This window comes from Leptosomus discolor, chromosome 6, assembly GCF_034619465.1.
Source record: "Leptosomus discolor isolate bLepDis1 chromosome 6, bLepDis1.hap2, whole genome shotgun sequence".
Lineage (NCBI taxonomy): Eukaryota > Metazoa > Chordata > Aves > Leptosomiformes > Leptosomidae > Leptosomus > Leptosomus discolor.
In genome coordinates this window covers 64,232,151-64,256,230 of record NC_141396.1, presented here as the reverse complement: position 1 = coordinate 64,256,230, position 24,080 = coordinate 64,232,151, and the positions used below count along the sequence as shown (strand labels likewise).

The window sequence follows — 24,080 nt, the reverse complement described above, 5'->3', positions numbered from 1 at the left end:
TTCTTCCCACATTAACCCAAAAACGGGGGGATCTCCACCTTCCTTGAAACGTGGGAAGGAAGGCTGGATGGTTGCAAGCAGTCTGCGTTCCCTTTCGTCAGTATAATGGGGTTGCCACGCTGGCATGGATTTGACCCCAACTTGCTTTTCTGTAAAAATGTTTATTTCAACAGAATCTGTTTAAAAACATTTTAAAACGTTGCTTTTTTGAATGATAGAGTGAAAAAGACCCGAAAACCTTTTTGAAGACGATTTGAAAGCCATTTATGGGAAGAGGCCCTTGAAGCAAGGCAGTGGGACTGAAGAGCCCAGTGGCTGAGAGGAGGCGGTGGCAGGGAGATCACACAGAGGTCAGTGAAGAAAAACGGCGAAGCAGCTGCTGGAAGAGGACGTTTTTCAAAGCGATGTTGATCTCTGTCTCTTTTATTTTCTTCTTGTTATGCTTTTAGTAAACAATGGAGTCAGACATAAAAGCGGATGAACATTTTAAAAGGCAGTTTAAGGCTTATCAAGAACAGCAGCAAAGGCGGCTGCAAAATGTAATGGAGAGGAAGAAGGAAAAGCAGGACAGTCAGAAGGAAAAGCAGGACAGTCAGAAGGGTGACAATGGCAACGCAGAGGAGACTTTCGGAATCTCGAGTGATCTAAACCGGTTTGAAACAGGACAGCCTGTAAATGAAGATGACAGCAAAAGGTAAAGGCATAGCAGCACCGTTCCTTCAGGAACTCACAGAATTCTATTTTCATATGCTCTTACACAACCTGTGTCATGTCTTCACATGTTGGGCTTTCATTATCCTGAGGAGACTCTCGCTGTCCCTAACATGTTTATCCTCAGAACGTTGTGGTGTGCACTGTATTATCAGTGTTTCACAAACAGAGAGCAGAAGGACAGCGGGATTAAGCGTGACAGGCTAGGGGCAGCTGGCTGCCCTCTGACAAAATCCAGTCACTCAGGATCACTGACATCCTCGGAACTGTTGGTTCATTCCTGCCTATCCTTGAAAACAAACTAGTGCCCTACATGAGAAATTTCCAGAGGCAGGTAAGGGCAAAGCAACCAATGGGTGCAAGCCAAAGGTAGCTGACTTGTCTGGCTGTGGATATGTCTACAGCCACGGGTCTATACTGTAACAACTGAGCTTTATCCAAGTCTCTGTGAACATCCAAGTAACTTACTCCTGTTGTAGTTTGGAGCAATCACTCTGTAGGCCAAAGGAGTGGGACACTATTCCAGATTAAATCACCAAAATGTAGGCATTCAGAGTCACACTGTAGATAATAAGAATCTAGAGGTCAAATCATCTGCCTGGCTTAGGTGTCTAATTGTGTCTGAGATGCTGTAGGGTATCGGGAACTTCCAGGACACAGGAGGTCTGCACCCTTCAGCAGGTGGGGGATGGGTGGGCAGCCCAAATGGCACCTGTAACTGAACTGAGTCCCCTCATCAGCTCACTCCGTGGCAGTTTGAGAGCGGTTTGCATCACCCCACAGTGGCAGCTGGTCTGTAGGCGACGCTGGTTGTATTGACTAGACCTCCTTGGCCTTTTGTGTGCATTTTGGCTTGCTGCTCACAGAGAGGCACCCCTGTGTATGGAGTGGGACCTTGCCTGGAAAGTCAGAGGGGAGAAAAGAGGAAGCTCAGAGGCAGGCAGAACGGGAGCTGCTGGCTTGAGCCAGCAGGATCTCTACCCCAAACCTATTTGTGTCAGTATGACTTCGCTTAGCACATCCCCCCTCTCTGGGGGATGGAGACAGGTTCATTTCTATCCTGAAGTGCTGCTGTCTGGAGGAATCTGGCTGACAGGTTGAAGTTGGAGGATGGTAGTAATTCTTGGGGTTGGCTCAGATGTCCGCACAGGGGTGGCGAGCGCTCTCTGAGATGCTCTCGATTCTCTGCCTGGGCTCCAGAGGTTTTCCCAAGAGCCCTGCGTGGTGGCTGCTGGCCTCACGTAGGGAGCTCAGCTAATCCTGGGGCATCTCAAATAGATGCCTGCGTGCCCACAATTGAGTTGAGCCCCTGAGGCCTTAGCTTCTTGGTTTTACCTTTGCAGTACCAGCATGTAAGGACAGCAAAGAGATTGGAGTTATTAATTCTCTGGATGTCTCAGAGAGATGAAACTCATGAATGTTACTCAATGTACCGAAGAACAGGAGAAGCAAGAGGCTATTTCCTCCTGTTCAGAGCGCTTTTTGATAGCCTTGGTTTCTAAATGAATTCCAAAAATACAAACTGATGCCAGTCCATCCTGGTGGGGTTCCAAGAAAATCAGATAGGGGCAGAGGAAATTGGTCTTTTGTGAGTTGCTATGAAGCATTCCTTTTTCAAGAACCTCAGCAGCAGCTTTTGTAGCTGATGCGCTGTTGGCTTCTGTTAGCTTTGGTAAGTACAGAAAGGAAAGCCTGGATGCCGTGGATGCTGGATGGTGAACCCTTCTGATTTCCTCTGAGGAACCAGATACATAAGACTGAGTGAGACAAGACTATTCAGTAACCTCAAGAGCACTGAAAAGGTACCTGTTCTGTGATGTTTTGCCCCAGACAACACAAGGAAGTGCAGAATTTTTTAAGAAGAAATAAGTTATAGGGATAGATCAGATCATCTGATGTTCTGATCTGAGGTTTAGGATATTCTGCTTAATTCAGTAAACTCACTCCTGATAAACTCAGCTCATCCAGCATACAGTCATTTAATTATTTTACTCCTGGAATCTGAAGCACATTACAGTGACATTTGCCATTATGGCTTATTTTTTTCCCAGGTTGCTTGAGCTTGAGAACGAGCAGCTCCAGAATCAGCTTCGAGAGGTCCAAGATGAGAACTGCAGACTATACAAACTGCTGACAGAGAAAGACTTTGAAATAAAGCAACTCCAGAAAAAAATCCCGGAGGACAGATTAGCTTTGTCAGGTAAGCACGGTAACTTTGTATTCTCGCTGTGTTAGTACCAGTGTTTGCTTGATGGTGGTGACAATAGAGGTAGGATGACAGAGTCATTGTGAGCTCCGGGCAGTGAAATATTCATGTGACATCTCTTCACCTGCTTTCTGTTAAAAAGGAGTATTTTGGTCATATTTTGGTTGCCTCCCTTTCCACTCCTGTAGCAAGCTTTTGCCAGGAAGAATCAAAATTCAGCTCTCAACCGAGAGCTCTGTTGAGCCTGCAGGAATTTGCAATAGCACTGAAACCACTTGCCTCCGAACTTTGAAAATACTTGGTCACCGGTGTATAGATTTAGTCAACGCTCAGAGTTGCTCCCTCAACTTGCAAGGGTCTGACACTGGTTTGCATTTGCAGAGTTTGCTGAACATCCCTGTCTCTCCCGTGTAAGGAGTCTCATTGCTTTATTTGCAGAGGGAGGTTCCTCACGGTGGTTTGACAGGTCAGCACTCACGCATGGAATGGCACGTACACTTGCTCTCCCCTTCAGTGCCATGAGCTGCAAAATCTGAATACTGCTATTCCCCATCTCAGGGAGCTGTGGAAAGGACCAAATGACTTCTGGTAGTCAGGCAGGTCAGACCTAAGGTGTTATTGATAATTATGTGTCCCTGAAAAGAAGTAGAACGCTCTTCTGGGGGGCGCAGTGCCCTCTGTTCCTTACAGATCTTCTGCAAGCTTGCTATTATCGGCACAAAACCCGATGATTCGTAGAAATCGTGGCTTGGAAAACTCTCTGTTAATGTCCAAGAACAGTGTTGCAGCTTTCTGTGCTACGTGGTGTTAAATTCCTTGTGGAGGCTCCTTTCGTTTGTCTGAGCAGGGTGCTGGGGGAATGCAAAGTCCAGCTTCTAAAGTGGCTTGGGTGTCCTCGGGAAGCTGAACTGTGCAGGTTGCACCTCCTCCACTGGGTGCCACTGTTGTTCAGGGCAGCGGTGGTGACCGGGCTAATAGAGAAGGGAGAAACCAGCAATAAGCAGAAATAAGTAACACTTAAATTACGCCTTAATTCGTAGAATCTCTCTCGAGCTGTATGTAGGAGACACGATGAGCTATGACTGGGTCAGGTCTGGAGCCAGGGGTGCTGTTGCAGCTTCTCTGGCTGACTCGTATGCCAGCTTGCAGCAGTTTGCCTCATGCCTCTGTCTTCCCTGTCTACATCGTGGCAAGAGATTCGCCCACATTGTTTGGGAATTAAAAGCTTTGGTTAAATGTGTACAGTGTGTTCGAAGACCATCACGTGGAAGCAACAGCCTGGCTTTTGGTGAGTTTAGTACTTACTGTGATCCTTAGCAGGCATTATTTGTCATGAAAACTAAGGAGAAAGTAGCTTTTAGATGAGAAGAGAAACACAAATCACATAAAGGAGTGAGAACAGTGGAAATGCTTTTAAAAATAATAAATTTATGCTCTCCACAGGGTTTTAAATAGTGATATAGAGTCATATTCTGTTCTCAGCTATATTCTGCATTGCCCCTTTAATGTCTGTAGGGGTTTTGTGGGACTCAGAATTCACTTCAGAGTAATCTGTCATCCTTGCATCTCACCCTGGTTCTTCAATATAATCTTCATGGATGTCAGTAGAAAAGTCATTACTTCAGAGCGCTGAAGGAGGATGGAAGAGTTAAGAAGAATGACGAGAGCCCAGTTCCATCTTCATTTATCCCACCAAGGATTTGTTGTTGCAGGGTCGTGCTCGTTGCTGAGCTAGAGGTTTCCATGGACATGGTGTACAATCATATTAGTTTTGCACTTGTGCAAGAACTTTTCTTGACCTTTGTGATGTTCACAAGAACACGAGTGACACACGAGCCAGTCCTGGGGATTGCTTTATCCGTGACACTAACCAAACCCTCTCTGCTGAGGAGGTGAATGAAGTACCAGTTTAAAAGAGCAATTAAACGTGTAATACAGTAAAGGCTCCATGTATAATCTCAAGGGACATATAAATAGGCACAATGACATTTCCTGGACCTTATCCAGGGCCCAACTGTCACAGTGTGCCTGACCTTTTAGGACAGATGTCTAGAAAAGTTCGCACCTCTGTTTCAGCAGCTCCTCCAGTAGTAAACAACCAGTGCGAAACAGAGCGTTGTCTTTTTCTGTAATATGCCTCAAAAACCTGTTCGTAACTGTCCTTCACAGCGGCGAGCAGAAAAACACCTCTACCCTTTCTCTGTGGTAATGTTGCTACCACCGCTGTTGTGGCCTTTTGATGTGTGGCTGTTGCTGAAGTGTGAAACGTGGCTTTGCTAGCCACAGTGTGATGCTGGCTGAAAGGAGCAGGCGATCCAGCTGGAGCCGCTGACGCCTCTTTTCCCTCACTTGTTCATTTAAGTGCCGGGCACAGCTCTGAGAGAAATGGATTAGACAATAAAAGAACATTGTGCACTGGACAGAGAAGAAAAGCGTCATCTGTGCTGAATCTTGCCTCTAAGACATGTCCTTTGCTTTTATGTATACTTTTCAGGGGCGGCTGGTTTAGCTGGAGATGTCGCAGCTACTAAAATAGTTGAATTGGCCAAAAAGAATCGTGAGATAACTGCCGAGGCTGAGAGTGAAAAAGCCAAAGTGAAGCAACTGAATAACAAAGTCAAAGAGCTGGAGAGAGAAGTGAGGCATTTTTTCTTGTTCTCTTTTGCATGCTAAACCAGAGAAATCCAGCCTTTGGGATAGAGGAGCTGTAGAAACTGGATTTGATTCATGTTCCCATTTTGAATTTGCTCTTAAATCTGTGTTTGCTTTGAGTTCTGGTAATGTCTGTCCATGATAGGAGGGATGTGTGCCCTCAGCTGTTTTCACCTTTGCAGAAAGGAGCAGCTGGGAAAGGGTGTTCACTTGGATTTGAAGCACAAGGGCTTTTCTAACAGTATGGCAATGATATTTTTCTGGTGGTTTTTTTTTGAGAGAAGGTACAAATTTCATATTATTATGTCTTACATTCCCACTTTGTTAATACCAGTCATGAATTGGTACTCTATTCTTCGAAACTTTATTAATCCACATAATGAAAGCTGTTTTCTGGCATAAGTACTTCCAGAACAGAGACAGCATGTCAATGGATCAATAACATTTGTCATGCTGACAGATGCATTTTGACTGCATCTTTCATAATCACTTCTGATCAGGAATTGTGCCTCTATCTGAATTGTGCTCTAGTTACCTGAAAGATCAAGAAATGGTAGATTAAATTTTTGAGGACTCCTGCAGAAATCCAGAGCGTTTTGGTCAGAGGGGTCTTGTCAAACAGTTGGCAGGCTGGCTAAGAAACATCCCGTGTAGCTGGGGACCTACAAAATCACACAAGTAGGGGAGCAAGCCGTGAATAATTTCAAGTAAAATCCACTTGGTTATAATCCCCTACTATAGCATTGTAATGGCCGTTATTCAAACACAAACTTAAAATATCATCAGATCTTGACCCAAAAGAAGGGACCACAGACATTTCCGGAAAGGAAATCAAACTCAACGCAAACAGAAATTTTCAAGAAGCAATAATTGCTGGTCAGAGCAGTGATGGACACTTTAGATATGAGCTAATCTGTTCTTAGACACCAGCGCCATCAGAATCAAACCCAAACACAGCAACCTGTCTCGTCTGAGGTAAAGATGAACCGCAACGTGAACCCGCTGAAACCTGGTCAATGGGCTGTATTTTCTCCTAACCTCATTTGGGGTGGCTCTTCTCTAAACTAGTGGTCACTGGCTGAGTTTGTGGGTTCTACTTGTTCAGTAGAACTATATGAAGATGTAAAAGATGGGTAAAAAGAAAGCGATGTGGACAGTGGGAGGTATCCATGAAAAATGTTGAGGGATGAGAGAGAAGATCACTGTCTAGACACACTCGTCTTTTTCCATTGGTTGTAGGAAGAGCCAAGACAGCTAAAGTGCAATTCAGTTGCCCACACAGGAGCGTAGAAGTCCAGTCTGTGATGTCACTTGACCTCTCAGACATCCCTGCAGGGCTGTTAGACGTGACAGGACAGGCAGTGCTGGCGAGCAGCCGAAGGCCTCCGGGGTACCCTCGGATGCCTCCGAGGGGACTAGACAGCTGTGGGTGGGCAACAAGACCGAGTGTGCAGTCAGTCCCTCCACTCGATGGAGTGTAGGTGTCTGCTGTAGAGTGAGCTGAAGATTAGACTTCCCTGGTCGTATTGACGAGACTCCATTCTTTATAGAGACACCCACGCCGAGAGCAAGGACCGTGTTAATTTGTGAGTCGAATCTCATCCCCTCTGCCTACTTCTTGATGCCTTAAGCTCTGCAAAATGAATTGTGGTGATGGTACCTTCCAAATGCCTCACAAGATGCGCTTTCCCCAGTGGAAAACACTGTCCTTTTACATAATTGTTAGCTCTTTGCTCGTATGAGGACCGAAAAATATGTAAATCGTAAGTGTTTTAACATGACTACATTCCCACAAACAAAATGGAAGGTGTGGCCGTTGAGCAATCGCTTGGCAAAGGGTGGTAGATGTAAACAAAGGCTGCAAATGGATGTTTGCAGAAAGCTTCCTTAGGATTTGACCTAGCAGCTGCCACCACTAGCTGAAATGTCTCGTTCTCAGTCCATTGACTGAAAGACTTGATGAGCTGGATAGAAAGGGTGGCCCAACCATTGACTGACTTGCAAAGAAGGGGTGAAGTTGCAGCTGGCTCCGAGTTACACGCACGCCGGGTTTCCCCTGGTATCACTTTAATGAAGAAGCTGCTCCTTACAGCCTTCTTTAATTGGGGCAAATAGTCAAGATTTCCCGCCCACCTCAAAGAATGAAGTCTCAGCCCTTTAAAGCAACACTTCCTGGCCTTTCCAGCTCCAAATTCCCTGCCCTCCCCTCCAGTAAGAAGTCTTTGCAACCTCAACATTGGGCATGATTCAGACCAGGAGGGACTATATGACTGCCTGCCTTTGCTGTGGCAACCAACAGGAGAGATACCCTTCACGGCTTGAGAAATGCTACTTGAGAGCCACCAGCTAAAGAAAATAGCTTTAGCATCGTTACTGAATCTCAGCTATAGGGCTTTAGGTAGTCGTTTCTCCTTTTACATTCCTCTGGTGAGTAGAACTATGTGCTTTTTATGAAATATCCTGTGATTTTCTTTCAAAATGGGTAAACTGGCATCCAGAATCTAGAGACAGCATCCTGATCTGTACGGTACTGGATTTGCATTTAGGTATATAAACACTTACTTTATGAACCTATGGTGATAAAATCCCCCAGAAGTCTCCACACTTGATAACAGATCCCATCTCAGCGGATCCAGAGACGTTTTCACTGAAGTTATACCACAGTAAAATAACATGTGCTTCTTTGGGAAGCGTTTCAGGAAAAAAAGTATATGCTTTCCTACTGATTGTGTTTAAAAAATCAAGGGGAAAATGAAGTACTTTTTTTTTTTTTTTCTAGAGTAAGTAAACATCCAGGATCATCAAAACCGCTGTTGTACTTTTTTACTAATTACTATTCCATGGAGATGTGCTCTTCACTGTGTTCATTCTATAATAACAATGTTGTTGTTTTTTTTTTTTCCAGCTACAGACAGCCATAGAAAAAATACATTCTCTTGGTGGTGGTGATGCAGGAATCAAGCAATCAATTCTGCAGATGATAGAAGGAAACTTGGTACGAATTGTAATTGAAAAGGGAAAATTTAGTTCTCTCCCATTGCACAGTCCTTTCCTCATGACAAGGATGTACCCGTGTCACTAGTTTTATAACCAATTTGCTCTGTTTGTACCTTCTCTGTGACCCCAAAAACGAGGAAAGGCATTTGCATGGGTCTGGGGAAAAAAGATTCTGCGATCCTGATGGGTCTGTGGATCTTAATCACTTCAGTTTTTCCCTGAGGATTCCGTTCTCCCCAAGTACATTCTTCTCTTCAAAGGCTGAAAGTCCAGAGGTGAAAGCATTGCAAGAAAAATTAACCACAGCCAACTTCAAAGTGATGGAGTATCGTAACCAACTCCAGTCTGCAAAGCAGGAGCTGAAGATGACCCAAAAGGTACTGTTGCAGGACAGAGTCTGTGGCTGGGATCCCGTGCGAGAGGTATATTCTTGGGAAATCAGGAAGCTGCTTTTCTGTTGAGCTTTGATTAACCTCCATGAAGTATTTCAGTGAAGTGTAAGGAGGTAAGAAAATCCAGGGGTGTAGTGGTTGCGTTGGGAAGGCGTGCACGTGGACACACAGCCTTCATGCTCTGCCACCATAGCTGGATGCCTGCGTCCAGTATTTCTTTTGCCACGATGGGCTCAGATTCTTGAAGGTTTATAAGTCCCAGTTCAGCCAAATAGGTTTGTGACTGACTTGCAGCATACGTTCAGGCCCATTCCTCCTTTCCGAAACGTTTGATTGTGTATTGACTTTCAGCGTAGGCTTCGGTCCCGTGGAAGTCAACGGGATTAAAGGCCACACTTGAACTACAGCACATGTTTAAACAACAGTTTGTTGGAGTGACATCCGGCGTAACCTTTTCCTCTTTGATTTGTGATGGATTTTAACGTGTTACTATGTGCTCTGTTTCCTTGGGTTTCATTACTTTGCAGAAGAGACCTGCAATGCAGATCAGAGTAGAGGATATGGTCCTAAAAATAGAACTCTGCTGACCTTTTTATAAATAATTTAAATGCTCTTCATACTAACTTTAGCTCTCGTTAATGTGGCTGTGTCAGAACTGTGCAAGAGAGATTGGCTCAATTCCTGGTGGCAAGGGTGTGTATTAAGAAAATACCTCTACTCTGTTCCTGTTTCGTTCTGGTTAAGTGTTCATGATATCAAAAATAATATGGAAAACTGTTAGTAACGCTTAGTCAACCTCAGTGACGAACTTGAAATCCTCGTTTTTACAACACTAGCGCAGTTTGACGCCCAGCTGGATGGTACGATTTGACCCTCCCCGTCGGCAGGCAGCAAACCACCGATTCACGTTTTTCAAAACTCAAAGGATATTACTCAAACGTCGAAATACCGAATGACCCACCTCACAAAGTGAAATAATTCACGTTAGCCCAACCCCTCCTAAGCATCAACACCCTGTACCGTGGCAACGATCTGAAAGAGCTTCCATCACGTGGGGTACAGGGGGTCAGATACAGGCGATAAAGAATGGCCCCTGCTTATAGATACAGTGTTTTGTGTTTGCCGCTGGGAAGAGTAGCTTTCCCTCCCCTCTCCCCAACCCGTGTATTTGAGCCTAGCCTTATTGTTGGTGTTCATCCCTTTTTCGTAGCTTTTAGCAAACGAAGTTGGTGACGATGTGAATATTCAAAGTCTCTTGACCAATTCTGGCAGCTGGCGTGGACGAGCCCAGCAAATTCTTGTTCTCCAAAGCAAGGTGAGTTAAGACCCTGCGTGGTGCTGGGTCTGGGATGCTCTTTCTACGTCGAGGTGTTCCCTCAGTTTGAGTTAAAGATACTCTTAGTTCTTCTTTACCTAATTCCTAACATCTGTACCTGCTTATAAGGCATATCCCAGTACTTTGCAGTGCTTACTGCAAATAGATGGCCAGCCTTTTCTCTGTTGAAGGAAGCAACTGTTAGAATAAAACACTTTATGGTAACTTTTATATAGTTTTTTGGTATGTTTATGTGTGTGTGTGCACATATGTGTGGGGAGGTGGGGTGTTAAATTTTAAATATGTGTTGATGTGTCTTTCGGAGTTCCTGCAAACTATTTTAATTAGTCTATTGCAAACATGCAAGTTTCAGTGTTTAAGCTGGGAATCTTTCACATCTTTGTTGAAGGAGAGAGTTCAGGGACCTTGGAGAGCTGTGGCAGCCTAGTTAAAACCCCAGGATGGTTTGAAGGTGCCTCTCTCCACTGAGTGTTGAAGGAGCCCTGCCAGTGTCTGTGCTCTGACTTGGACACCTTTGTTCAGTGCCTAAAGTCAGATGGGAAGAATTGAGGCCAGATAAGTTTTTCAAGTTGTTCCCCCAGGAACTTGAGTAAAATCTTTAACTCTTAATCTCCTGAAGGGCACAGTCTAGCCGAAATGTCGGCTGGAGACAGGGAGGCAGTTCTGTCTCCATCTTAAATCAAACTTCTCTCAGGCAATTTGATACGTATTTTTCCATTTTTCCGCTGTTTAATTATATGCCAACAAACTTTTGATTTTTGCACTGATTGACTGAATTTTCCCTTGAGCCAATTACATCTTCCTTCCATGAGACCCCCTGGCTGGGATTCATCTGAAGACTGCACGTACTGTACTCTACGGTACTGCAGAAGTTTCTCTCTGAGCCAGCCTCCTCAGGCCCCTTGTGTAGTCAGTGGGGATCTTGTCAATACAGTCACTGAGTCAAAAGGTGCATCCCCTCTTGGGAGGCACCTCCAGAACAGGGCAGAGGAACTGTGCTGTAGCAGTGCCCGTTTCCCTCTACTGACTCTCGAAGAAGTCTGTGGTGAAGAGCTGGGATGCAGGGGCTGAGTTCACTTGGCTGCACCTAAGTGTCTAATGCCAGCCCAGATGCCATAGGGTGTCCCTCTGACCTCTGGTCATCTCTCCAGAGACTTGTAAATCCTGCATCATATGGGTCTCCAGTATCCCAAGACATCTAGACCAGTGCTAGGTACCTGTGTTGAGGCTGATGAACTGTGCCTTGAATTGTGGACATCCTGGATGGTGATTCTGCTACAGACCAAGGTGCTTAAGTGTATAGGGGTGAGTGGGTGTCTGCCCTTTTAGAGGCGATCTAAGGTATTATTCTGTTGCCCACACGTGTTTAGTGGCATTCAGGATGCTTTGGAGTGTCTGCCTGGCCTCCACACGTGGCTCCAGTAAGGCACAGATCTCCCACATGTCCTGACTCTCCTGTAGGTCTGGTGTCACATCTCCTCCCTGCACAGATGCTGTAGACATCTGCATGTTTGTTAGCAGCTAACAAATTTAAATTTGAAAGAGCAGACACTGCTTTATGTTAGTTAACCACAATAAGGTCAAGAAGTAATATGATGCTACACTCTGAGCTCCTTTTGGTGATGTCCTCTTTGATGCTGGACCACTGTACCCCTGGTAAAGCCTCTGGATGAGTCGTCATTATTGTCCCCTAGGTTCGAGAGCTGGAGAATCAGTTGGGTCAAAACAAGACCAGAACATCACTGAGTGAGATTGATGAGGAATTGCTGGCACTTACTGATCCGAGAAAGTTGTCAGCCCAAAAGAAGAACTTGCTGAAGATTCGCAGCTTGGAAAAAGAAAAGAAAGAAACCTTGGAGGTAAAAACCCTTGAGCTGTGTGGGTATATAGTGTGTAATAACTTGCCTGACCTTCAGGGTGTATGTTACACCCTACCAGGAGACAATGTCAGGAACCCATTTGATCTGCTGGAGGAAGTCCTGCCGTAGTTCACAGACTGAGCAAAGGGCTTCCCCGTGTGTTTTCGGTACCGCACTCTTACGTGGCCAGGCCTGCCTCTGCAGTACAAGGTTTGGTCTTCCCCTCTGCTTCATGATTGGTGTGTCAGATACGTCTGCCTGGCCTGAAATGTGGCCATCTGACAACTGTGCCTGATGGGTGATGTTGGAAAGAGGGAGGGAGGCCCTGGGTTGCAATGCAGCTGGTACTGGCTTTGTACTGAAGGTGGACGCAGAGAAAATCCCTGCTACAGCTGCATCCGAAGGCTGTAGCATCCCTCTCACCCTTTGGCCGTTCTTCATGTGGTGTTAAGTACAAACGTCCCCCTCACACCGCACGTATCTGGGTGGCTGTGGCCTTCTACATTTGAAGAGGATAACATTGAGAGCGACGCCAGACGCCCTCTAAGAGGCATTCCGAAAATGGGTCCCACCGTTTGTCTGTCACATGGAATTGCCACAAAAATAAACAGGCAACCGTTGTTGAGGGGTTGAGGGAGGCTATAGCTAGTGGCACACGTGGTAAACCCCAGGTGGAAAGGATGTGTAGCCCTGTGTCCACAAGAAACCTGGGTAGCTGGGGTCAGCTGCACCTACCCAGGTTAGCAAAGCGCATCTCCCTGTGCTTCTTCACTGTAGTCGCTTCTGTAGAGGCTGCCTGGCACCATCCCGGAGCTTGATTAGCTCCTGCTTTTCTCACCACAGTTTAACTGGGCAACAAAATGAGCAATGGGCTGATGCCCACCTTTCCCTCTTGGCCATGAGAAGGAAAGAGAAGATTTGTGGCTACAGGCACGCAGCACAGGGAAGGCTTTCCTCAATAGCTGTAGCCTGCATGGTTCCACTTGTGCCTTTGTGTTTCAGGCTTCGTTCACAGTAACTTCCCTCGCACTTCTCCGTTACTACTTCACTTCTAGCGTGCTCCCTGGCCGGCTTCATCTGGGTGAAGGCATGGCACAAGGGGCAGCATATGCCAAGGGCAGCTTCTGGGAGACAGTGTGGCATCCCCCCCCTGTATCTGGCTGGAAGAGAGCTTCCCCGTGGAGAATGATGAGGCAAATGAAAAAGCAGGAGCCTACAGAATGAGATTTTAACACAAAATTATTATTTGCTTCCTGGCATTTACTGAAGCAACCTAGTCCACTCGTATTCCTGAGCAGACAGACCTTTTTTTGATGCTGGCAAGCAGGCAGCGAGTAGTAGCACTTGTAATTTCTACTTGCTTCGGGATGATGGGGTATGCCAGTTCTATTTTTTTTTTAGGTTCTCCCAGGTGCTGGGTGATTCCTTTAGCTCACCAGAGCACCTGGGGCTGGGTGATAGGCTGTCGCTGTCATTTCCCTTGGTGTGTTTGCATCACTGCAGAAACTCAGCGGGGAACGCGATGCTCTCCAAAAAAGTCACGAGGAAGTGAAAAGAAAACTTGAGGCATCGAAAGCCAGGAACAAAGTGCTGTGCAGCGAGGTGAAGACGCTGAAGGAACAGATCGTCACCTTGCTGGAGAAAGGAAAACACGACGATGAGCTCATAGACGCCTTACTGGTACAGTCTTGGCTATTCCTGTTGGTCCCAGCCCCTGCAGATCGGTGATGAAACATGGTGTTGTTTAATGACACGGTGACACAGACAACCTTCAGGTGTACAGGGGCCTGATGAATCAAACTGTGACAAGCGGAGGTTGCCTAGTCAGCCAAAGCCCTTTTGCATCGGGTTGTGTAAAGGCTGCGAGACGGCACCAGGCGTGACACAGTTGCAGCAAAGTGGCTCTAAGCTGCAAGTATCGGAGGAAACGTTTTGCAGCAGCATTGAAGTAGGATTGTCTAGTAGGAAGGGCTTCATTCCTGACTCAGGAAGCTGGACTTTGTCCTGCTTTCAGCTCATTGGGAGAGATTTTTTTTCCTTAGAATGCCTGCCGTCTTGCCCTCTCATTTGGTGCGGGACGCAGCCCAAAACGCACGAGCTGAACCCCGTGCACTAAACCACGCGCCCACCCATTCGCAGTAGCTGAGGGGATTTGGCCTCTTCGAAACCAAGAGTTTTAGCAGAGACTCGAGGTGCAGTTATGCTGAAATAAATGGCTGCTCTCATGGTCTTGCGGCATCCTTTCGTCCTGCCATGATTCTAAATAGTCTTCCCCAATTACAATAATAAAAAACCATTAGTGGAAAACATGCCTCTTTCTAGTAGGGTTAGTTCTGTGTTTCCTGATCCAGCCCCTCCCAAGTTTCAAATCACATTTCCTTGCTTCTGTACCTCGGTTTTAGCGAAGACATGCTTATGACTAAGCTGGCATTTGCCTTTCTGCCCACCAGGCAGCCGTGGGGAATACGGGTACGGACCAGCAGATTAGGCAGATTGCAGGGGAGCCAAATAACTGTGGTCACTTTTGCACAGCCTGAGCATTCTCACTAAAATCGTTACAGAAAGATGTGAGTTTCCTTGGGAAGGAAGGGTTAACTTCTTTTATCCCTTACATCAAAGAAGCACCTTGCTTGCAGTTGGTTGGCTTGACGGAACAAACTGTCCAACAAGTGTTAGATTTGTCAGTGTGAGAAAAACTCCAAAGCCCGTTGATAAAGCAGCCTAGCCTCATAGCTGTTGTCTCATACATCCCTCATCTTTTACTGCCACTACTGCACAATCTGTGTTCTAATTTCACAAAAAGCACATTGAAAGCTTTACTCGTATCCAATTTATGAAAAAGTCACCTTCTTTGTCAAAGGCCAGCCTTTTGTGCTCTCTTTTCTGCCACACCGAGTAGCAAACCTGCCAGAAAGCTGAATCTCTCAATTGCTCAGGTCTTTTCTACTTGCACCATCCAGTCACTAAAGTCTTGATATGACCCACAGTGGGGATGGACGGTCCTTACCCAGCCACGTGTGTCTGGGCATTGCCCGTAGATGTGCTGTGCAGTCTTCTCAAGGCACAGACGCCACGAGCAAGACAAGGTGATCTCGTGCTTAAAACGTAACGGACCAGATTCTTGGAGCAGCACTAGTGACATCAGCGTGCTTACGCTGAGGAAGGGGCTTGGCAGGGCAGTGGCTTGTCCCAGCATTCCTAAACGGGTGTTTGTCTTGGGGGGTGTAACACCCAAAGAGTCTTAATGATCGTTGTGTACAAAAGTCAGTATCTCACTCTTTGTTTCTGTGTTATCAGAACCAGCAGAAGCAAATGCAGGAGCACCTGAACCAGCAGGATGAGAAGAACAAGGAGTCCCAGCAGATGCTAGGGCAGCACTTGAACAGCGAGGTTCAGAAGCAAAACTGCCTTCTAGAGCAGCTCAGACAGATGGTGGCTGAACGAGAGGCAAAGGTTAAAGAGCTGGAAGAGGAGATTGGGCAACTCGCACTCCAGGTAGAGAGCCAGAAGAAATGAGCTGGAGGAGCGCACGTTGTAATCCTTTGAGATCTATTCCCATTGATCTAACACCCTCAGAGGGCCATGGTGAGATTTTCAGTCTGTCAGGTCCCTCGGTAATGGGAGCTAGAGCGTTGAACCCAAGGTAAAACTTGGGTTAGGGACACAAACCAGCCATGCTGGCACCAGTAGCGGTGGTGCTGTGCTGCGGGTTCTCGAGCAACACTGTGTGCCCCCTTAGGATTTCATATGACATTGCAACTTTTTACTGACTTTTGTTGTTTCCATCCTGCAATGGATAGAAACGAAAGAAAAGTTTCTGAGGAAGTCCTGTAAATCAAACCTTCTGGCATGCTCGTAGCAATGATCTTAAGCTGCTGATTAGGCACGGACGCAGCTATTTTCCTTTGAACTGCGTAACTGGTTTTATAACCTGCTCCAACATCAACAGAAGGAATCTGCCCATCAAGGGGACCGTTCAGGAGCTGCTGACCCACCACCTTCTGAACCCTTGGAAGATCCAGGTTTTACTCTGTTTAAGCCTCTGGCATCAGGCAGCAATCGGGTTGGAAGGATTGGATCTGCTCGGTAAGAAGCCCCCAATGTCAATGTTTAAAATGATTGGGAGTTATTCAGAAGCGTGGTTTTCCCAGGCAGTTGGCTCCAACCACAAGTGCTGTGTGCCAACAGCTGTGGCAGCCTGTTTACAGTATATGGGAATCTCTAATCACGTTATCTCGTCGACTTTCGTCCTGGAACAGAGAAAGATACACAGACTTGCAGACATTACTGCATTTGGCATGATGGCAGCGCAGCTAATTCCCTTTCTGCAGCTCAGAGGATGTCTATGTGGTTAGCTTAAGTGCCTGTGATTCTTCCCTCTTATGAGAAACGGGGCTTCTAATGAGCAGACTTCTGAGAGCAGGGTGGTGAATTAACACACAACGCCATTTTAGGTGAGCACTAAATCACTGGCACGTGATTTAAATCGATCAATGTACTTTGACTAGGATGTCCTTGCAGAAACGTTGAAAACCCGCCGCATCATTTGTTCTTAACAAACGCCCTTTTTAAAGCCGCGCTGAGGACCCTGTGAATCACACTAAGCTCCATACAGCGCTAAATCTGATTTTTGTTTACACGGGTGTGACTCTGGCTCGCTCTGGCTGGGTACAGGGACCATAATACTGCAGTAAGTTATATCCTTTCCTGTTAAAATGCTGCGTTTGTTGTTAAAGAGTTCACGGGTGCAAAGATTTGAGACTGCTCTTCTGAGGAAGGAGGGAATGTTTCATCGACGTAAAATTGCAGCTGATTTCTTCTCTGTAATTTTAACTCACATTCCACATTACTTTAGGCACTGAATTTGGCTTTTAAATCGTCAGATGTATCCCCGAGTCTATGTAGAGCTTTACTACAAAATTTAAGAAAAGCTCTTCTCGCTCTTTTTGAGTTAGAGTTAGAGCATCCTGACTTTGTGCCTGCATCTCCACTGCTATACCCCTCTGACTGCTTTATTCTCCCACCTCTAACTCTGCTGAAGTTGTGCTCTCACGGAGCAAATCTGCATTTTAGCCACTTTTTTACTTCGTAGGGCTGCTGACGGTAAGCAGGAAGGCAAGTGGGAAAACGAGGTTGGGTAATGGCTTTGTAGAAACCGCTAAGTGCGATGCATAACTGACTGCTTGTGTACGTGGCCGACACCGCTCGGTCACGAAACCAGCTGACCTGGCAGGTGGGCAACGAGGGAGTCTGAGAACTGCAAGAGCCATTAATGACTTGGTCAGCAGGGCTCACTCCTTCCATTAACTTTAATATGCTGATGAACTCTCTGTTTCATTTTACTTTAGTGAATCATCTTTTCCTATCAGGAAAGATGACATGAAAAATGCTATAAATAGGAGCTAAAGCCCCTCGGAGATGTCGAAATAAAAGTCTGCATTGTTAGACTGGGCCGCTCCTGTCGTTATCAGCCTTCACTTGATTTTGGGGGTTAACCACTCCTAGCCTGGAAGGCAGCTCTGCCTCTTCCACAATACGAAGGCTTTATCCTCTGTTAGCTGCAGCCTAAAGGCAAGGAAACGTGGAGGACTTGCCTTGAGGCAGCGGAGCTCAAGTTTGGAAAACTTGAATTTTACCTCCCGAGCACACCTGTCATTATGCATAAAACTCATCCAGAGTGGAGGTGATACTCTCGTGTTACCAGTTCACTCCTCCTCTTGCAGCAGTAAGCCTGACAGCTCTTCCTGAGCGTCTCCACAAAGCAGAAGGGTTCAGAAAACTGTATAAAGGTACTTTTAAAGGGCATTTGGAAAGAAAAGCTGCGCACGTGGCTGCAGAGCAGGGGTTCTGTTGGTTGTGAAAGCACGTAAAACATGCACAGTAACCTGTGCTTGTCCCTCATCCTAGTGGGGGAAGGTGCAAGATGAGGGTGCTCCCTGCCAGGGTCTGAGGCAGCAGAGCAGCAGTGGCCGCCTGTGTGGCCGCGTGCTCAGCTGGAGCCAAGCGGGATCGAGAGAAATTCCTGCTCACGAGCTGCTGTGGGGCTACTCTGTGCCGTGGAGCTCCTCCAGGCCGGTCTGGAGGGCCAGCAAAGTATCCCCAGAAGCGCAGAGCTCGAACGCTGCCCGGTAGTTTTTGCCTAAAACGGAGACACGAGGTGTTTTTGCAGCAGTGTTTTGGAGTCGGGGAGCAAGCTGAGCTATTGTGTATGCAGAGCCGGAGTGATACCCACTTAGGAAGCTCTGGGAGATTTTTCCCTACAAGGCAGCAATAAACACAGACACTGGAAAAGGTCCGGAGTTCTTGGACGACTGCCCTCTGGAGAGCTCAGGGCTTCACAAAGCTTTCTTCCTCCCAGCACAGTGTCCAAGATGGGCCATACGCTTGTCGAGTCCGCCGCCACGCAGCCTTTCCTTCCCGGTACTAACCTCACGCCTGGAAGGTACGTGCATCAACTTCCTCGAAAACACGGGACGTTTCCCGCCACGCTCCGCGAGCTGCTGGCAAACCTTGTCCGTGTCTGCCTTGGTGCTGTGAACAGCTTCTTTCACCGTCCTTTCCTACCTGCTGCCAAAGGCTCTAATGTCTTCTTGCTGTCTTAATTTTTTAATCGATTTCTAGTTTTATTTCCCCATAAATCCCATTTTTCCCTTTTTACCCCCAGTCACCACGTTTTCTCCTGCTTTTTGCTCTAAAGGACATATTCCTGAATACTCCTGCAGGGAGAGATGGGAGAAGTGATGAAGTACATAATAATGGGATGCGTGGGAAAACTGCCCCTTCCTTTCGTCAGGTATCAGGCACAAGAACAGCCGTTGTACTGATGCTGCCTGAAGCCTTTCAGTGGGAGAAAATCAACAGCGTGCCGCTTAAAGGCTTAGCTTTTGGAGAGCCCACGTACAGGCTTGTTTTACTTGGGCAGTAGCAAAGGGAGGAGAGTCAGCGATCGTGGCTTGCTCAGGGGTGGAAGTTTGGTTTCAGGGGTGATGGGAAGGGGAAGCCTCCTTGCGAGGGAAAACCCCTTTCTAGTGAAACTCACAGTGGCTTTATTTCCAAATCTTTCTCTTTCCTTTATTGCAGCGTAGAGATTGGTGCTGGGGGGAGGTAGGGAGCCTGGCTCTGCATTCTAGCTTAGTCTTCAGACGAGTGTATTTTGATAGGGTTTTCAAATCCCCTCTTTGTTTCATTTCTTTGGTTGCTGAAATGGGAAACAAACTCTCTACGCTTCTGCTGCTTTTAGGCTCGCTGGCGCTGACAGCCCGGATTTGGAGGTGCTGCAGACGCAGGTCACAGAGCACAAGGCGCTCTGCCAGGCTGCTGAAGTGGAACGGAACAGGCTCCTGGAGCTGGTCACTGTGCTGCAGAAAAGGTAGAGGCTGATTCCGCCAGGATCCTTTGTGGGATGCTGCGATGACGGAGCGCTTGAGACGTGGGAGAGGCTGTACGGTGCACCCCCACGCTGCCAGCGTGAGCTTTTCCCTCAAGAGGGGCTTTTAAATTTTTTCTGCTCAATTTCCCCGCCTAGTTGATGATTCATTTTTGTTATTATTATTCTTTTAGAACAAAGGACAGAGAAAACAGTGTGGTCTTCAAGCTTGCTGCACCTAGATAAAACTAAAATTCGTGTGTTTATGTGTGTGGTCTGATTTAGGCAGCAATATTATTCATCAGTAGTAAATACTGTAATTATAGTTACAATCTGACTTCTGTTCCAGATTCACACTCTTTTAAGTTTCGCTGTATCCTCTTTTAAATGAATTCCTTCTGGTTTAACTGAAGCATAGCAGTGATTTTTTTTTTTCTTTTCTATTACTCAGTTCAATTTAAGATGGTGTTAAAAGCCAGTTTTAGGAGGGCAGGAAGCAAAGTCTTTTCTGTCTACATACCTTCTAGCTACTGCTTTTTTTCGCAGTTAGAGTACGTATATTATTAGATTCCCAAATCTGCGTTACAGCCTGTGGGAAGGTATGTGTTTGTCTGTGCACTTTTGAATACAACAGGCCCTATTTGCTTGCGTGATTTTACGCTAGTTACCATTCCTTGCTTGTCTGGCTTTTGTGCCGTACAATTCATCGCAGTCAGGAAAATACGTTTTTTGGTAACTGTGGTAAAGGTATCATCCCCTGTGCTTTTAAGGGCTAAATCCTGGAAATACAAACGGGGAGACTTTTATTCCTGTTTGTAAGTCCGGTGAGTGTAATAGAGCTATGCAATTAGAGGAGGATGGAGGTGTGAGTGATGGCTGAAATGGGGCCATCACAAACGTGGGGTCATGGAGAACGTGGAGTCAATGAAATGCAGAGTCGCTTGTAAAACGTACCGCAGACTGATGATTCAGCACCTCCACAGTTACGGCACATTTATCAAGAGCTCCTGCAGGTAAAGTAAATTCCGTGAGACCGCGTGCAATAACTCTTGGAGGACCTCAGGATAATAGAGCACCCGGTCACATTTCAACGTGAATATGTGTAAAAAAAAAAAAAATGGTGCATTCCTCCTCTTCCCCTGTCAGAGCGTGGGGCAGCGAAGCTCAAGCAGTGCACGTAGTGCTTAAGTCAAGAGAGGAGCACTGGGAAGGGTTACACGAGTGGTGGTTTTGAACAGCAGCTGCCAGGATTTAGGACGGGGCTGCACAGTCACTGCGGAGCAGAACGTAAAGGGTTCGGAGGATTGGGCCCTGCTGGGGGAAGGGGAAGAGCCAGAGGAACGTTTTAGTTTGTTATTCATATTGGCAGAAGATTTAATAAAAACCAGCTAGCCTTGTCGTTTTTCCTCCGCTGGTTGTGGATGCTGGGGGAAGACCTGGTCAAGTGAAAGTTTAGTGACTTCAGAACCACCGAGGGAAACACAATTTCTCATAGCACGTCACCAGTCTGGTAATTTACTGCCACAGGAGGTCAGAGTCTTGCCTGTAGCTAGATTTTTTAAGGTAGCGATATAATTTTATCACAGTCGTAATATTTTTTTTTTTAGCTATGCCAACTAGGAGGGAAATAAGACTGGTCCAGCCTTTTGATTCAGGGATTAGTCAGCTATCACCCGGGGGGTCAAGAAGGAAATTCCTTTATTCTGCACTATACCACACAGCGAGTCAATTCAGGTTTCTCTCTAGCTTTAAACTCCTTTAAATCATTTGGTACCAGGAGATGCACCACTGACTGCAGCTGTGGGCGCATGTCAAATTTTTTGTAGTTGCTTTTCTAAGATGTTTTTTTGGGGTGAATTGAGGCACTTTGCCCCTCTGCTCTGTGCTGCAGCGTGAACCATCCGTTTCTTTTCCACTCACTCCCTTCCACAGTAGTGTCTAAGGGCCACGTTTATTAAAAGCAACGTCAAGTTTCTTTTCTTTCTTGCAGATAACTGACGCAAAACAGCTAAATACGAGACAGCGGTTTTATAAACTATTTTCCTTCCAAATTTTCCCGGAGTGTTTAAAAAAACCCCACAGTTTATGATTCCTGTAATAAAAGATCTCTCCTCAGCAATCTGCAGCTTGCCTGCTCGTCTGAGTGGTCAGTTCACCCGAGTAGCCAGTGTTAAGGGACCTGGGCAACTTCCATTCACTGTACTCACTAGTTAAGTCTGGTGGGCAAATCTGGAGGATGACATCTGGAACAATTGTGCTGGGATTTCTGCCTGTGGATGCACGGAAAATTCTCCTTTTCCCTCTGTTGGGAGCTGTGCAGCCTGAAGGATTGAGTATCAAGACTGACTGATGCTTGCTAGTCGTGAAATAAATAAGCTGAACCACCTTTTTTTGCCCATCAGGGTGGAGGAAGGCAGCGACAAAGCCTTAGAAGCTGAGAAGAGGCTTCAGGAAGAGCGGCGGCGATGTGTCGTGTTGGAACAGCAGCTTGAAAAACTGCAAAAGGACCCAGGGAGGAACAGGAGCGCACAGAAACCCCCCCTGAGGAGCAAAGCAGGTGAGGTGGAGCCCTTATCTGCACCTATGTCCCCCGTCCCACCGTGGTTAATGGACAGCAACAACATTTGGACTCTTTTATCTGTCAAACCTCCACAAGGGCTTGAACTTACACACCGCGATTTGGACCGACTCAGGCCAGTGGGCCAAGCCAGGAGGTGAAATCCTGGCCGCACTTAGTTGAAGAGGATTTTGTCACAGATTTAAGTGGGAGCAGGACTTTTGCAACGTGTTTTCTTCCACGAGATCACAGTCTACAGAGCAAACTTGACACTGCTCTGTGTTGCCGCCGTGCCCACTGCTGTGTTCCCTGTGCACTTCTGCCCGAGAGATTCATCTGAAGGTTAAGAGCAGAATTAAAAGGACGCATCCCAATTTAAGGCCTGTCAGTGGCTGGCTCAAGGCTCTGTTGGTCGTTTTAGGGAAGCCCATTCGCATTTACTCGACTGATCAGCCCTTTGTCTGCAGCAAAGACCACCCTCCGGCCCCCTTGCTGTTGGTTGGGGGAGTTCAGCATCCTCTACAACGGCTGTGGTCACTCTCTACCTTCTTTTCTGAGCTTCCTGAGCCCATCGTCCTTGCCTGTCTCCTCTGAGCCTTCTTCCCTTGCAGGCGTTCACTGGCCGACCCCAGGGTTTTTGCTCCTCCCGTCCCAGCAGTAAATTCGAATCGTATTTTCCCTATAACCCTGAAAAAAGGTCCCGTGTCCCTTTGAAATGAGGGGAGCATTCCTGAATCAGAACCTTAGGTTGAAGTACACGTTGAAGTGCTTTCCTGCACTTACCCTGGGCAGTGTTTGTGCTGGGGGTCAAAACAGAAGCGTGTGCCACACGCAAACGTTATCACGGGCATTCGGGAGGCAACACAACGACAAGATAAACATTAAAATAATCCTTTTCAACTGTTTCTCTCATCCATTTTTTTTTGCCACTTAAATATTTTGGATTTTTTTCTGCTCTAAACAGGTAGGCACACACATTCCTGCGTTTAGCCCTGCAGTGCAAACTCATCGTGTTTGCGTTTTGCTGAAAGGAGATTAAAATAAAAGCCTGTCCTATACATTTGCGGTATCTTCATGGATATACATAGAACTTAACAGATTCCTTAGCACTGATTCACCGTTTCCTGATATTTACTCAGTGCGCTACCCGTGAAAATGTTTTCCTAAAACTCCATGTCGTGATTAAATCGACAGGCCCGTCTGCGAGTCACTCCAGGCTCCCCTTGACTGTGGGTGGCAGGAAGGAGCCCTCTGCAGCCCAGCACTCCAAGTTGCCTCTGGAATCGCAGGTAGAGGAGCTGAGCACAAGGTACGGTTTCCCTCTTTCCGTGCTGGGTTACCTACAATAGCTACAATTCATGGCTGTCCTTCCAGCAGTGGCACTACCTGCACCCGCTCCTCAGAAGAGAAAACCTAGCAAACTCTGTAGAAACGGCAGATCCTCTGGTTTGAGTTTGTCTAGGTCGTCCTTACACAAATTTCCTCGTAATTATACCGATATCCAGAAGAGTTAAGCTAATGCAAGTATTAAGCAACACAAAACACGTGCAATGACGACGCCTTTTTTTTTTTCCCTTTTCTTTCCTTGTGCGTCGATTGCAAGCTTGTTAGTGAAAATAAAATGACAATCTTTAACAAAACAGATCTGAAAAGTATCTTGGTCATCTAATACTCTGTCTCAAAGAGAGAAGGACCAAGCGTTAAGTCTGCTCTTTCTCATGCCTGTCATAAAACGAGCAGAGAGCATGTGTTTCTCTGTTTTCTCCCCCAGAGCTGAAGCACTGTTCTAATTTGCTTTGAAGCTCCGCAGCTCACATGAAAGTTTCCCTTTTGTTTCCTCGTAGGCTTGTGATCCAGCTGGCTGAGAACGAAGCTCTGAAGGATGCTTTGGAGGCTGCTGGGAGAAAGAAAGAGGAAGACTTTAAACTGTTTCAAGACACAATGGACCAAGTGAAGGACATCTTTCTACAGGCCATTCGGCAGCAGAAACAGCAGAAGAGTTAA

The 24,080-nt window shown here is 46.5% G+C and overlaps 1 protein-coding gene across 2 annotated transcripts; it reads left to right on the top strand.

Annotated features, from left to right (window-relative positions):
• Positions 1 to 455: 455 nt before the first annotated feature.
• Positions 456 to 24,080, top strand: LOC147415401 (coiled-coil domain-containing protein 13-like). Of its 2 annotated transcripts, XM_086467009.1 has the most exons (15): positions 456 to 694; positions 2,763 to 2,911; positions 5,412 to 5,554; positions 8,475 to 8,564; positions 8,827 to 8,943; positions 10,169 to 10,273; positions 11,989 to 12,153; positions 13,657 to 13,833; positions 15,451 to 15,648; positions 16,103 to 16,239; positions 18,512 to 18,595; positions 19,394 to 19,522; positions 21,922 to 22,076; positions 23,271 to 23,385; positions 23,921 to 24,080. In XM_086467009.1, exons 1-15 carry the CDS (start codon positions 456 to 458, stop codon positions 24,078 to 24,080), a joined length of 2,163 nt encoding a protein of 720 aa, XP_086323135.1. The 2 variants fall into 2 exon arrangements, with proteins under 2 accessions (XP_086323135.1, XP_086323136.1); XM_086467010.1 differs by lacking the exon at positions 18,512 to 18,595.

What these genes read in the sequence shown, in the direction of transcription:
- LOC147415401 (XM_086467009.1), top strand. Translation starts at nt 456, where the DNA reads ATGGAGTCAGACATAAAAGCGGATGAACATTTTAAAAGGCAGTTTAAG. An exon ending in AGATGATAGAAGGAAACTTG is followed by an intron (nt 8,565 to 8,826) that starts GTACGAATTGTA and finishes TTCTCTTCAAAG; the next exon opens with GCTGAAAGTCCAGAGGTGAA. An exon ending in AGCTCATAGACGCCTTACTG is followed by an intron (nt 13,834 to 15,450) that starts GTACAGTCTTGG and finishes CTGTGTTATCAG; the next exon opens with AACCAGCAGAAGCAAATGCA.